Source organism: Haemaphysalis longicornis, unplaced genomic scaffold (assembly GCF_048455015.1).
Source record: "Haemaphysalis longicornis isolate Haplotype H1 unplaced genomic scaffold, Haemaphysalis longicornis Haplotype H1 scaffold_2, whole genome shotgun sequence".
Lineage (NCBI taxonomy): Eukaryota > Metazoa > Arthropoda > Arachnida > Ixodida > Ixodidae > Haemaphysalis > Haemaphysalis longicornis.
This window is the reverse complement of record NW_027526295.1, coordinates 252,469,811-252,482,951: the sequence shown is the minus strand read 5'-3', so window position 1 is coordinate 252,482,951 and position 13,141 is coordinate 252,469,811. Positions and strand designations below refer to the sequence as shown.

The 13,141-nt window shown below is 48.7% G+C and overlaps 1 protein-coding gene across 3 annotated transcripts in view; it reads right to left on the bottom strand.

Moving 5' to 3' along the window:
- Positions 1–13,141, bottom strand: part of Ninac (STKc_myosinIII_N_like and MYSc_Myo21 domain-containing protein ninaC) — a 149,432-nt gene that overhangs the window by 39,017 nt on the left and 97,274 nt on the right. For all 3 annotated transcript variants that reach the window (XM_077700161.1, XM_077700164.1, XM_077700163.1), the window contains exons 9-10: positions 8,318–8,463; positions 3,824–3,889 (exon numbers count right to left, since the gene is read on the bottom strand). In XM_077700161.1, the coding sequence (XP_077556287.1) occupies positions 3,824–3,889; positions 8,318–8,463 (212 nt within the window). The remainder of the gene's footprint in view (positions 1–3,823; positions 3,890–8,317; positions 8,464–13,141) is intronic.

Genomic DNA, 13,141 nt, shown 5'->3' with positions numbered 1-13,141 from the left:
CTCAAAATTTTAGTGCGTACCAACTAGCTCGCCTCAGTTCCCTGTAAAGTTTTCAGCGTTCTGCATTATTCTGTCTCCTGCCAATCCTACAGTCATCATCGACATAGTGTGTTGCGATGCAGCTTCCTCACTACTCAGGTATACCGTATTTACTCGATTTTAAGCACGCCTTTTCCCACGATCGCGATGCCTAAAGTGAAAGGGGTGATTAGATTCGAAAAACCTAAATCCCCCCCCCCCCCCGCCAATTCTTCGCGGCCGTATCTCGACGGACGGGCGCAAGGAATAATGATTTATGTGGCAGACATTAAAAAAATAAGCACAAATAGTGGCACCACCGCTTACGTCTAGTATTCAGTCACCCTGTCTACCTTTCGAGTGCGTTGTGCCGCTTGGCTCGCTGCTCTCATTATTTCCCAACAAGCTGTCTTCTGCTTGTTGAAGCGGTTTGTAATTGAAAACTAGTAATAGAAAACGGTTTGTAATTGAATTGAAGTATTTCGCCACAATGTCAATTCAGGCCATCGTCCTCGCGTCTGAAGTCCACCATGGCGATGTTTGCTGAGATAAGGGGGTTCTTAGATTCACATGCCAACTTTTTTTTTTTTCAATTTTTCCACCCTAAAGTAGGGGAGGGTGCTTAGAATCTGGGGTGCTTGGAATCGCGAAAATGCGGTAATTTGTAGCAGCTTTGGGACGACCAATGACCACAGGTAACTGATCTGGTTTGGCAGCAATGGACAAAGAGAATATCGCCTGCCATAAAATGATGTGGAAAGCAGCACAGCCATGCATACTTACTAAAGAACGTTTGAGCCTTCACTTAGCCGGCTAAATTTGCGGCTGGTACACACCGTGGATATAACGTCGTGCTGCTGACCACGTGACCTCATGTTCATTCTCTCGCTTTGGCGGTTGTACAGGGGGCATTAAAAGAAATGAGATCAACCGGGAGCGCAGAGCCTCCCACGCATTCTGCACCGCCTGGCTGCAAAGTCGCACGCACGCCCAGTTTTTACTGAGCTTTTGAGAGTGTGACCTATACTCTTAGGGCAAGTGATTGATCAAGAAGCCACACCGCTAATTTATTGTGGGGCTCCTTCGCGTCGGAGGCTGTGCGCTCCATTGTTAGTATTTATGTTAACCCCCCTGTATAATGGTCGAAAGTAAGACCCAGAAACGTCCTTGATTATCTTGATCAACTAGACAATCTGGTGGTTAATAATAACACTGACGGGTTCATCTGGGGCGTGGGACGTACAAATAAAATTCGACTATTAATACCGAAGGGCTTCGAGATCAATGCGATGTCTTCGGTTCACGTAACTTGGAATCATGGCGGACACGCCATCCGAACAGGGCTGTAGTATTTGGGGAACGAACATAAAAGTCCACAAAAATTAGCGGCTACCTAATCGGGAGGGCGGAGACCAGTTGTTACAGGTAACCTTTATCGGGCTAACGCCGCCTGAAGCGCTGCTGATCTCAATATGCAAAACACCGAAGTGTAGTTCTGAAGGCATCCAGGGGCGTGTAGCAGTCGCATGCAGTGAGGGGGCGTTCGCTGTGGACTGATTCAGTATTCAGAAGCGCAGGTGCGAAGATGCTCTCTGTAAAAACAAGTGCCCGATGCGCCTCGCCCACCGGTGCGTGCTCTCCAAGCGGCGAAGTAGGTGGCCCCGATTCGAGCCTTTATACCAAACCAGTACCTCACCGCCGCCGCCGCCGCCGGGCCACTCCTTGTCTTCTATATACGGAGCGGACCGACACCGCGGGGTACTGCAGGCGGAGAAATTTTACCCGGTAGCCAAAGCTGCAGGTCACGAACTTGAAAGCACGAGCTGCAGCGGTTTCGTGAAATGCTCGACAACGGGGCAGAAGCTTTCACCCGAAATGTGAAAGCAATTTAAAGGGTCTTCATTGTAAGGAATGCTTCGTATTTTGTGCGATGAGCCCCTTTGTGCCCTGGAGGTGCGAATTACCTTCAACTAGCCACGCGGTAGCGTTCGTTCTATTTCGGCTGCAGTGACAGCAAAAATGTGGTGACTTTTTTTTTGCTTGATACCGTGCGCTCTTTTTGATCGTATAGTATTTTGACGGTGACCTTAGCAAACCTCCGCTTTATGTACGGCTATAGGGTCGGAAAGGGTTGACCGCAAAGTACAGCCGACTTATAGCGAACCAGGTTCTAATAAAATCCCGGCTTGAAGAACTAATCTTCGTTTCCCGTTACCGTTTGTACAGATATATTTTATGTTCAGATATAGCGAAAACGGATATAAAAACTGATTTCCGTTTCCCGATGTGTTCGTTATAAGCGACTGGACTGTATTGCTCAGATTCAGCAGTTGTCCTCGTTTTCATTTTCACGTATTTTTATCGAATTTCTTGCATGCGTTGTATTGGATGGCCTTTGCCGTATACGTCTCTTCGTGTGACTACTGCGTACATCGAACGACTTCAGAGTTGCGATACAATCGCTTCATGTTCACTGTACATTAAATGCCGACCTAACTGAGGCAACCCACTGCCCCGTATCGTTATTTTTTTAATGAAAATTCTGGCAGATTTTGTGTAGATGCCTCGCTGAGGCCGGTTATACGAGTGATGAATAAAGTTGTGGTCACTTTGTGGGGAAACGTGACTGTAATTATGACTGCGCGTTGGAAGGTACAGTACCCACTTATAGCGAACCCGGTTTTAACAAAATCCCGGCTATAAAGAACTATAGTCTTCGTTTCCCCTTACCATTTGTACACATATATTTTATGTTCAGATGTAGCGAAAAACGGATATAGCAAACTGATTTCCGTTTCCCGATGTGTCCGTTATAAGCGGGATGGACTATATTGCTCAGATTCAGCAATTGTCCTCTGACTACATCCTCAGAAGTTCATCCTCAGAAGTTTACCCTTGAATGTACTTTGAGTTAGGTGAAGCTGGAAACAAGGGAAAAGTTGAGCTAGCTGAGGGAGTAAGCGGTCACAAAAAACGTTTTATATATATTTCGCCGACAGTGCGTGTAAAATGCATCGCAGCGGAGCAACGAGAAAAGCGCTGCGCTATACTGAACACAACGTCTTCCAAGTTTCGCTTCCACACCATAAACACGAACTTTCAAGCATGAATTTACCTCCCGTTGAGTTTAGCCTGAGTCTAGCGAGGTCACTAAAAAAATTACCCGAAACTAAATTCACTTCAGTAAGAACAGGCTGCGTTCTGGCAACAATGCGAAAGGGCACGGCGGGGTTCAAAAAATTGCAGGTCAGCGCTCAGAAGGATGTTCCGATATGAATTTAGACTCCCTGTGGTTCTTTAACGCGGCCCGAAAACTCCGTACACCCACGTATTTTCGATGTTTCGTCTTCTTCAGAAATTAAGGTGCCGCGGGTTCTTGCTGAGATTACGGCGCACCGTAAAATGACGATTTGATTGATTTGATTATAGTGTATAATGCGCCGACGCAGCGCAGGCGATGAGGCGCGCCGTAGTGGAGGGTTCCGGATAAATTTTGACCACCTGGGGATCTTTAACGTGCGCCGAATTCTCGTGCACACGGCTTTTTGCCTCCATCAGAAAAGCGGCCGCCGCGGCCGGGAATCGAACCCGCGTCCTCGTGCTCAGCACCACAACGCCTTAGCCACTGAGCCACCGCGGCGGGTGCCGTAAGATAACCACGGCAGCGGTTTAAGCGGATCATCGGCTGCCACCACCACCACCACTTTTTCTGCTCGAATTACCCAATCTGTGTAGCCTAGGCTATAGTCATAAAACAGGAAATCTGAAGAATGTCAAATTCGCGATCGACAACGGGTGTACTCACACTGAGAGGAAGTCGTTGAAGTCATCGGACCACTCGGCCGCGTCCTTCAGCTTGGGCGGCGGGTTCCTGCGCAGGGAGGCAGGAGGGGGCGAGACGTTTCGGATCCGCACTCAGGTGTTCCCCGGCGCGCACAACGAGAGCGCCGGCCGGCGACAGCGCATCATCACGCACGCAGCGCGCGCACGGGCCACGCCGTCGAGGCTGAAACAGACTGCTCGCCGCCCCGGTCCGCCAGAAACAAGGCCGCCGGTCATTAGGAGCGCTTCTCGGCGGAGCGCAGGACCGACGCTCGAGGAGGAGGAAGAGGACGGAGAGGAGGTGCGAGGATCCCGCGTCCTTTCTCGCGTATTTACCTCCGCCTGACGCCTCTCTTTTCTCCCGCGCATCTCCCTTACTGCAGCGCTCTATCCCCTTCCCTCTCCAGGTCAGGTTTCGGGCTGGCATGCTCTTATTTGCAACCCCGCTGGAAATGCCGTCTTTCTTTCTTGCGTACCTAGTTTCTCACGTCTTCTTACGCGGGTTATTACAGCCTTGCGATTCCATTGTCCCTGTGACTCCATTATGCCGAGATTCAAGGACTTTCTTCGGCACCGCACTGACCCTTCTTTTTTCTGTTTTTGTTTTTGTTTCACCTTCCTCGCCCGTAGCCGTTAGAGGAGTCCTGCACGCTAGGTGGGTAGTACTGGTGCACTGGTTGGGACGTCGCAAACTTATGAGCTGAGAGCCGCAAATTCAGTTTCGAGGCAATGAGGCTTCTCATTTCGACGAAGACGAAACTTTAGGCTGGTGGTCTTGACCGCACGTTGACGAACCGACGTGAGCAAAATTGGTACTTGTACGTAAGCCTCCGCGCAACATTTTTCGCTAACCCATGGTGACTCCTTTCACATGCGAGGTGACCGTGATTTACTGGATGCAACGCCCCAGCATGTGAGGGGCGATGATGCTCTTTTAATGGCTGCACTGAACCCCGCACAATTAAATTATACTGAAAACGGTAACCGGCTTGTTTCGACTGAGGTACTTCTGCACATCAGACGTCGGAGAAAGGTGTGGTTAAAATAAACGAATTGTAACAGCCGCATAATAGCATGCCCTTCTTGTAGTGCATTGTCACACGCAGCATGTCAAGGTGCGGTACGGCTGTTGGTTCCGTTGATAATGCAGCTTCCTATTTTGCATGCCGCGTTTTCGTATCACATTCTGTCTATTGCAGCTAATACGTTTTAAAGCGAAGCTTTCTATGGCTACTTGTGCACAGCAGGCAAGCCAACTTTACAAAATGTGTTTCCGCAAAGGGCACATCAATCCCACACCGCATCAACAATGGCATGTATTTGCATTCATAAAGGTTTACTTTACGGTAGACGAATGCAGCTTAACGCCGTACGGTTGAACGATGATGATGATGAAAGCATTCTCTAACAGGCGCATAGATGGCACGTTGATCACGCCACACGCTTAACATGATGGGAAGCCCAAATCAACGACATCGCTGAGCTGACCGAATCAGCACATTCAGATGATTCAATCACAAGCTAATAGATGGAAAATCATAACATCACAATCAGTTAGCTCAGCGTTGTCGTAGATTTGGACTTTGGCTGATTGGAATGTACAGTCGTCAAAACTGTTAACAGCAACAAAACACGAGGAGCCTGCCTACGCACAGGGTGGCAGCTCACGATAGCTACAGCCGCATCTTTGGCGCCCGGTTATCGGCACTAACGATGCTGCCCTACTGCACCCGGGTGCTTCAGCACATGCGCACAGCCTGGCTTAGCAGCCCGAGCGCTAACGTAAGCTGCCGCTCTATGCATACGCTGGCACCTCGTTTTTTGTTGTTAACAGTTTTGATGACTGTACACTTTCCATTTGTATGCTTCGCATTTCAATCAGGGGCGCTAGATTGTTTGTGCGGTTTATTTGTCGGCCGGGTGGTCTCCCCCAGCCCAGCGATGGGCTTTGAGCCGTTGGCTTTGAGCTTTGAGCCTTTGAGGCTTTGAGCCGAAGACATTGAGCCGTTCAATAGTCTATACAACTGTGGAGCCAGATGCGCTAACTAGTCTCCAAGCTCGTAATCGCGCTAGAAACTGCTGGGACTTGCGCGGGACACCTGCGCAGATTCTTACGATGATCACATGCGTCCTCTACATGAATTTTGAAATGAAAAAGAAAAAAAAAAAAAGAACAAAGCCCGACGAGCTAGTGTACGTTCTGGGCGCAAGACGTCAATCGCCTTCTCTTTATCATAACCCGAGGTTGCAGTGTTTTATCTCTACAATGCTGTCGGGACAACTTTAGATCACGCACACACACACACACGCACACACACACAAAAACAATATGGCGTTTTTAACGAGTACTGTGACGCGAGCGTATCGAAGTTGAAGCGTTGATCCGTCACACTTTTCTTGGTTGTTTTCCGATTGTGTTGTTCTCCCGAGCATGACAGCCAATCTTCCTGCTCTCTGTCCGCCGGTAAACATTAGCCCCGCAAAGGCGCGCGCGAGCGGAACAAACTCGACACCATACACCCCCGCCCTCTCTCCTTTTTTCATTTTTTGTTTTTCACTGGCGCAGAAAATCACACGGGCAGCGTGCCATCTGATCTGTTTTCAGTTATTCAGGGCTTGATAATGACCACTTTCCGCTCCGTTGGCATGCGAGCGGTTGGAAGGCGGTCTTTTGAAGCTGCCGAGCCGCCCCCCTTACGGCTGGTGCGCTACTTGCACTGCTGTAATGCGCGGGTGAAAATGTGCTGCAAGGTAGTCACGGCTGTCTCAATTACTTGCGCTTCAGGCGACTTCGGAATTATACCCTCGGTGGGCTCACAAAGCTGCGAGTTTGATCGCGATCACGAGGAGCAGATATGTATAACCAATGACTTGCTTTACACTTTTAAATTAAGGGGGAGTAATTATACGCTGAGAAAGTTTTCCTATAGAGGCGGCTAGATGGAGTTACAAATTATGTGTTCTCCTGTCGACCAGACGCCTGCTTTCACTGATAAGGAGTCATCTTTGTGTGCCCGTGCGTGCGCGTGTGCGTATATGTATGTGGGCGTGTGTGTGCGCGCATGCATGCGTGCGTTCACGTGTGTGACGAAGCCTACTAACCCGTAACCCGTCGCAGCATATAGTAATCTGGTAAAACTGCGTTTCTGCTTTCATGAAAAGAGGCGAATATTGTCCTATTCAACTTAAGTACAAATAGCATAAGTTTCGTTATTTCTCCTAGCAATTACGGGATCATTCGTTATACGTTAGGTGATCTGCAAAGCGCATCACACTGCTTCATGCGACGAAGGACCGAGGTTACCAGACACCGTGTTGTTGAGCGATGCATTGTTGCGTTGAAAAGGAATGGACTTAATAATAAACGCAATTCACAACGCCGCACGGTGCTCCGGCTTTGACAGAACACAAGTACAAGATTTTTTTATGTTGCGCCGATTTGTACACCCTCCCTTTTATGAGGTAAACGGAAACTATTAATGCATCCAGTTGAAACCGTTAGATCCCAAACTGCGTATTTTTGGGTATCGACTAAAAGTATACGCCTATCTTCGTTGAACTAAGTTGTTTGCCGAGTAATGCGGAGGGGACCGGGAATTCCAGATTATACCACCGGCTTTATTAAGGGCAAAGCTCATTAGGTGCCTGACTTTTTGCCGTAGCTCGTCCGCGGTCACGCTATCTAGCCACTGCAGTCACGCGGCGTCACGAACCCAAACAGAGGATTCGGAAAGATACCCGCTTGTCCCTCGATTCAGCCTTTCGGCCAAAAGTTGAGAGGGTACTTGAACAAGAAGTTTATGTAGGCAAGACCGTTCTAAAGTCCTAGAACCGCTGGCACTGGTCATACATATCCCCATTATTGAGCGCGAAGAGAACGGTATATTTGAGCAATATATATCTAATCAACAGACAGTCCCCGCTTTCGTTTAGTTAGGAATGATCATTGGGTTGGTTTTTATGATAATAAACAAAAAAACATGGCCTCCGAAAGAAAAAAAAAATACGCATTTAAAATGGCGGGGAAGGGCAGCACGTGCGAGTGAAAGCAAGCCCCAAAAGAACAGAAGGCCCGCTCGTGCTGCTCCAGGCAGATCAAGAAACAAAAGATAGAAAAGGACGCGAGCTCTTCCGAGAGATGGCGCGCGGGCACTGCGAAGGCGGGAAAATTGAATTGCATTGAACAAACCTCTGTTCAATTCATCAAGAGAGGAGTGAGACAGGGAGGGAAGAGTGTGACGGGTGGTAGCAAAGGGCGGAGACCAGCGTCACACCCGCGAATCACTGCTGTGCACTTCCGACAGCTTTCACACTGAGTGAAACTGCTCTAATTTTTTTTTACCTCGGCGCGCTACTAAGCCGAGCTCGCTTTAGCTATCGTTCACTGATCTCCATGGCATTTCGCTCGCAGCGGTCTCATGAACACTCCTAGTGCGTATAGTAGGTATCCGCACGGTGTAGTATGGTGCACGTATACCTCGGTATCTGGAAGAGCGCCCTCATGGGATGCACATCGGCGAGCGGCGGCTCCCCTTCGGCCAACTCGATGGCGGTGATGCCCAGCGACCAGACGTCGCAGCGGATGTCGTACGAGTAGTCCAGCTGCCGCTCGCACGCCACCACCTGGCGGGAGAGGGAAAGCGCGGGAAATTTGAAAACAGGATTATTAGGGTAACAGTAAGCAAACGTTTTTACGAAGTCGCTTTATTCGAAGTTTCGCTTCTACGTGTTTCATGGCCCCCATGGCAGCGCAGTGCAAGCAAATCATATTTGCTGTTAACGAAGTATCGCTTATAACGAAGCCTTTTTCCTGTTCCGGTAGCTTCGTTATAACGAGGGTGTATACGGTATAAGAAGACACGCTTCCGAACTGTCAGTGCTGGTGGCACGGCTCATACATGCCAACAGTGTTTAGCGCTAAGGAAACCCTTAGCATGCACGTTCGAAGCAGACAGGACAGGTACATAACCGATGCCAGCACTGTTCTTCTAGTTAAAACGAGACATCAAGTTTGGGGATACGAAAACAAATTCAAATCACCGCACCAAAGTTAAAGAACTTCACCGAAGAGAGGCTGTAGAAATTGCACGAAACAAAAAGGCGCCGTCATGCGGCATGAGAAGGCGCAGCACCGCTGATACGGCTGGTGGACCCAAAAATTAAAAAAAAAAAAAAGTAGGATTTCCGCCGAACCGCGCAGCTGGCGTACCGGTGAAGGGGCCACGGCACTACCGCGACTAGGTAAGCCACACAGAACTCCCTCTAGGGCTAGGAGCGCAATACACACACAACTCGCACGAATTCTCCCAAGCCAATGTTACGCCTTTTAAGACAATAGCGGGAGGCGCACCCGCCGCGGTGGCTCAGTGGCTAAGGCGTTGCGCTGCTGAGCACGAGGTCGCGGGTTCGATTCCCGGCCGTGGCGGCCGTTTTTTTGATGGAGGCGAAAAGCAAAAACGCCCGTGTGTACGAGATTTCGGCGCACGATAAAGATCCCCAGGTGGTCAAAATTAATCCGGAGCCCTCCACTACGGCGCGCCTCATCGCCTGCGTTGCGTCGGCGCGTTAAACCCCACAATCAATCAATAGCGGGAGGCGAATTCTGCCTGTACTTGTTTTTGCGAACCTATCGACCTAAACGCCGTCCAAACGAGTGTGGGAGGCTAAACGCGGCCATTTCTTGTTTGTGATTTAGCATACTAGGTCAGTAAAACTTGGGAGCATTTTATTTTTATCCCAGTAAACAAACATGGGGCCATTACAACCCGTTTACGGCGCTTTTGCCGAACCTGAAGAGGCTGCTCGAACGGCTTCGGAATAGGCAGTTACATCTTATGTGTATTAAAACTGCGGCTACTAATTACCTATGATGCTACCTGAGATAAAAGAAATAGAACTAAATATGTTTATGGAGTCGTCTCAGCAGTCAAACTCCGTATTATTAGTTTAGCGATGGGTGTCGAAGAACACGAGTTACAACCGTTTGCTAAAACCGCATTCCTCCCGTGGGAGCCAATGCATTGACAGCGGACGGTAATCGGACTGCGAACTAACTGCAGTAGATTCTCGTTAAGACGAACTCGGTTAAGACGAATTTTACGGTTAAGACGGACTACACTTTTGCTCCCTTGTAATGCGCGAAATGCAAAAATATTACACCATCTTCCCGCAGGGGAACCCTGAGTAGTATGCGAAGCAGCCATGGGGTCGACTGAAGTTCTCATTAGTTTTCAGTTCATCGTTTCCGTTGGCGTTCAGCTTCGCGTGCCTTCGTTGTATCAGTAGCTTCTTGACGTAGTTTGAATGAGTGAAGGACATAAGGCGCGTTCGTAGCACTCACTCCCGTCTCGATTTGTAGCGCAGTGGGAAGAGCGCCACGTACCTCCCGTTGCGGCCAGAGAGTCGTGGGATCGAAACCAGGCGCCGCCTATTTCTTTTTATAGTAGACTGCGCTGACGTCAGCCCAAACGCTGACGGGGCTGAAGAGACGCGCATGCGCAGTAGAGTGCGGACGGCGGACAACGACAACGAGGGAGGGAGGGAGGGACACAGCCCCGAGCATGAGATGCTTCGCATCTAAAAACGTCAGCTAAAGACGAATGTTTGATAATGCGAACAAATTTTTACAGTCCCTTTGGGTTCGTCTTAACAGGAGTTCACTGTAGTTACAAGTACCTTAAACACGGTGCATTAATACACCCGTCCTATGGGCCGTATGTACTCCTACTTCATTGTCAACTAATTAATTATAAGGAGTACGTTAAACTCAGTGAATTGATACAGTCATCCTATAGCGGCCATATGAGCTTTTCTTTTTGACAGAATATGTAGATTAGAACGCGCGAGCTACGGAGCTTTAGATATAAAGTTGTGGCTTTTCTGCAAATCGTCTTTGTTAACGGACACCGACGACGGTCAAAAAATATCCCGGCGAAAGTGGCAGTAGCAGCGTCCCTGTAAAATATTCGCCACCATCGCACGCGTCCTTCGGCGTCATGTTTTCAAAGTACACAGCGGGCAGAATGCCACCATGCGCAAAGTGGGAAAGGATAGAACAGAGGTGACGTGAGAATGGACCGACGCGGGTGGGCTTTTTGGCCAGCGCTTGCACGCACACCGAACACGGCGTTTATGGAGGGGGTTGGCACGAAAGCGCTCCGATCGGCGGTAACAACAAAACTGCCGGAAAAACAATAGCGTGCCTAACGGCCCCATTGTTTCTTTGGCGGCCACTCAATGCAGACATGGCAGAAAACGGCGCATGTTTTATTGCGGTTTGAAGAGGCTGAATTCGTAACCAATCATTTAGTGTCCTTTCGGGACGGCTGCATCGGACGACCGAGTTAGGAGTGCCGGAATGTGGGTCGTATTGGGTCCCACCCTTCCTCGCCCAACATTCCTTCTTCGAAGTGTTGTTTCGTCCTGATTCCGAACTGCGAGTGTGTCCGCGCCTGCAAGACCGCGACCAGAGCACAACACGCGAATGCGCTTGCGTACGTCCTCCGTGGTTAGTAAAGCAAGCACGTGTGCCAAACGAAAACTTGCCGCTGCACATTTCCTGGTGGCAAAAATGGGTGCGTACGCAACAGAAATAGGCTGTGTAAATTACGGTGGCCAAGACCCGCAATCTAGCGCTGCTTGGGAACGAGGCGATCAATCGTGCGTGCAGGCTTGAACCGCTTCGCCGCCGTTAATCCGTAGTTCCGCAAATGCGAGGCGGCGAAAAATAAAAGAAAAGAAAATACGTGGCCCGTGTGTTTTTCTACGCGTTTCTTTTTCGCTATTGTTTTCCTGGCGTGTTCTACGAACAAGCCCGAACTGGCTTCCTGTTTGGCAAAGGCAATTTTTTTTTTTTATCAGTTGGAGTGGACTATACATTACCTGCTTCGCATAGTAATGCTGCTGCTTGACGAACAACCATCATATGAGGAAACAACGAACAACCATAACTTCTTGGTACGCCTCGCGGCACAGGGGCGAAGCGTCGAATGTGTCCAGTGACGCCGGAAGTATTTTTTCGAGGTGAAAGGAAAAAGAGGGTGACAAACGTTCTCTTTGCTTTTAGTTTCGACGCCTAGAGTAATTTACCCAGAATTGTACGCGATTGATATAGTTAGTTTGAAGAACGTAAGACAAACTATGGCGCCTAGTGCCGCCACTTACGAGATCCTGGCCGAATCGCCATCCTTCATCAAGCAAACTTCATTCATTCATTAATTGTTAACACTGCTAACCTGGACGAAAGGCTCTGCGGCGGAGCGGGCTTGACGTACAATATACAGTCAAAGCTTGGTATAACGAATCACGCGGGATTCGCAATCGATTCGATTCGCAAATATCGATTCGCAATGAAAAACTTGCGGCTGTAAGCTAGGGCTCAAACATAGGAGTAAAAATGACGTACCTTGCCAGTACGTATACGAGTGTGCACAGGCAAGCAAACTCTCGAATCAAAATGTTGCTCTCACTTCAAAGCAGCTCAATTTAAAGAAATCAGTTATTTTCTTCTGGCGAGCGCAGAAAGCACGATGGATTCCCCTCCGCGGAATAGCTCATTGGGTACATCATTGCACCTAGCGATAAAAGTGCGTGCTTTGTTTATGTACACTAAAACATCAATTTTCGACCCTATCTCATCTCATTCCGTCTTTTTTCACGTAGGGACGATGACTGCTTTTTCTTCTTGGCTGTGTCGCTAGCTGCATTCATCGTTGGATCTTGCACAAACTTCGCAGCAAGACCCCTCACAACAAAGAAATATCTGCCCGCACACGCCAATAGCGCGAAAAGCGAACGACCCACCGACCGGCCACCGGCTGACACCAAAAGCAACAAGACAGAAAAAGGTCGAAGGCGGCTTGACTGGCTAGGCCACTGCACATTAAACTACAACTTTGCCGAGGCGCCAGCGATTCCACTCAAGTGGTGACGATGATAGCTACTGCATTTGGGGGAAGACACACAGAAACGGCGGTTTCTGTTTCACGCGAGAGTTGCGGGGCTGTTAGTTTACCCTAATTCGTAAAAGTGATGGTCTTCGACTATACATGAGAAAATAAATTACTCGCGTTATTCTCAAATATGCGCTATACTGAAATTCGTAGTTCTGAAATACTTTTACATTGACGAGACAGGCAATCAAGCGATGATTCTGAAAATGCTCATAAATTTGAGAAATTCGTTAAGGTCAAAGTAACGAGACCTTAGGTTCGTAGTAACGAGATTTGACTATATATACTACCAGTATATAACCCAAATAAAGTCAATACGAGTGCTGGAATTCAAGTTTGATATAAAAAAA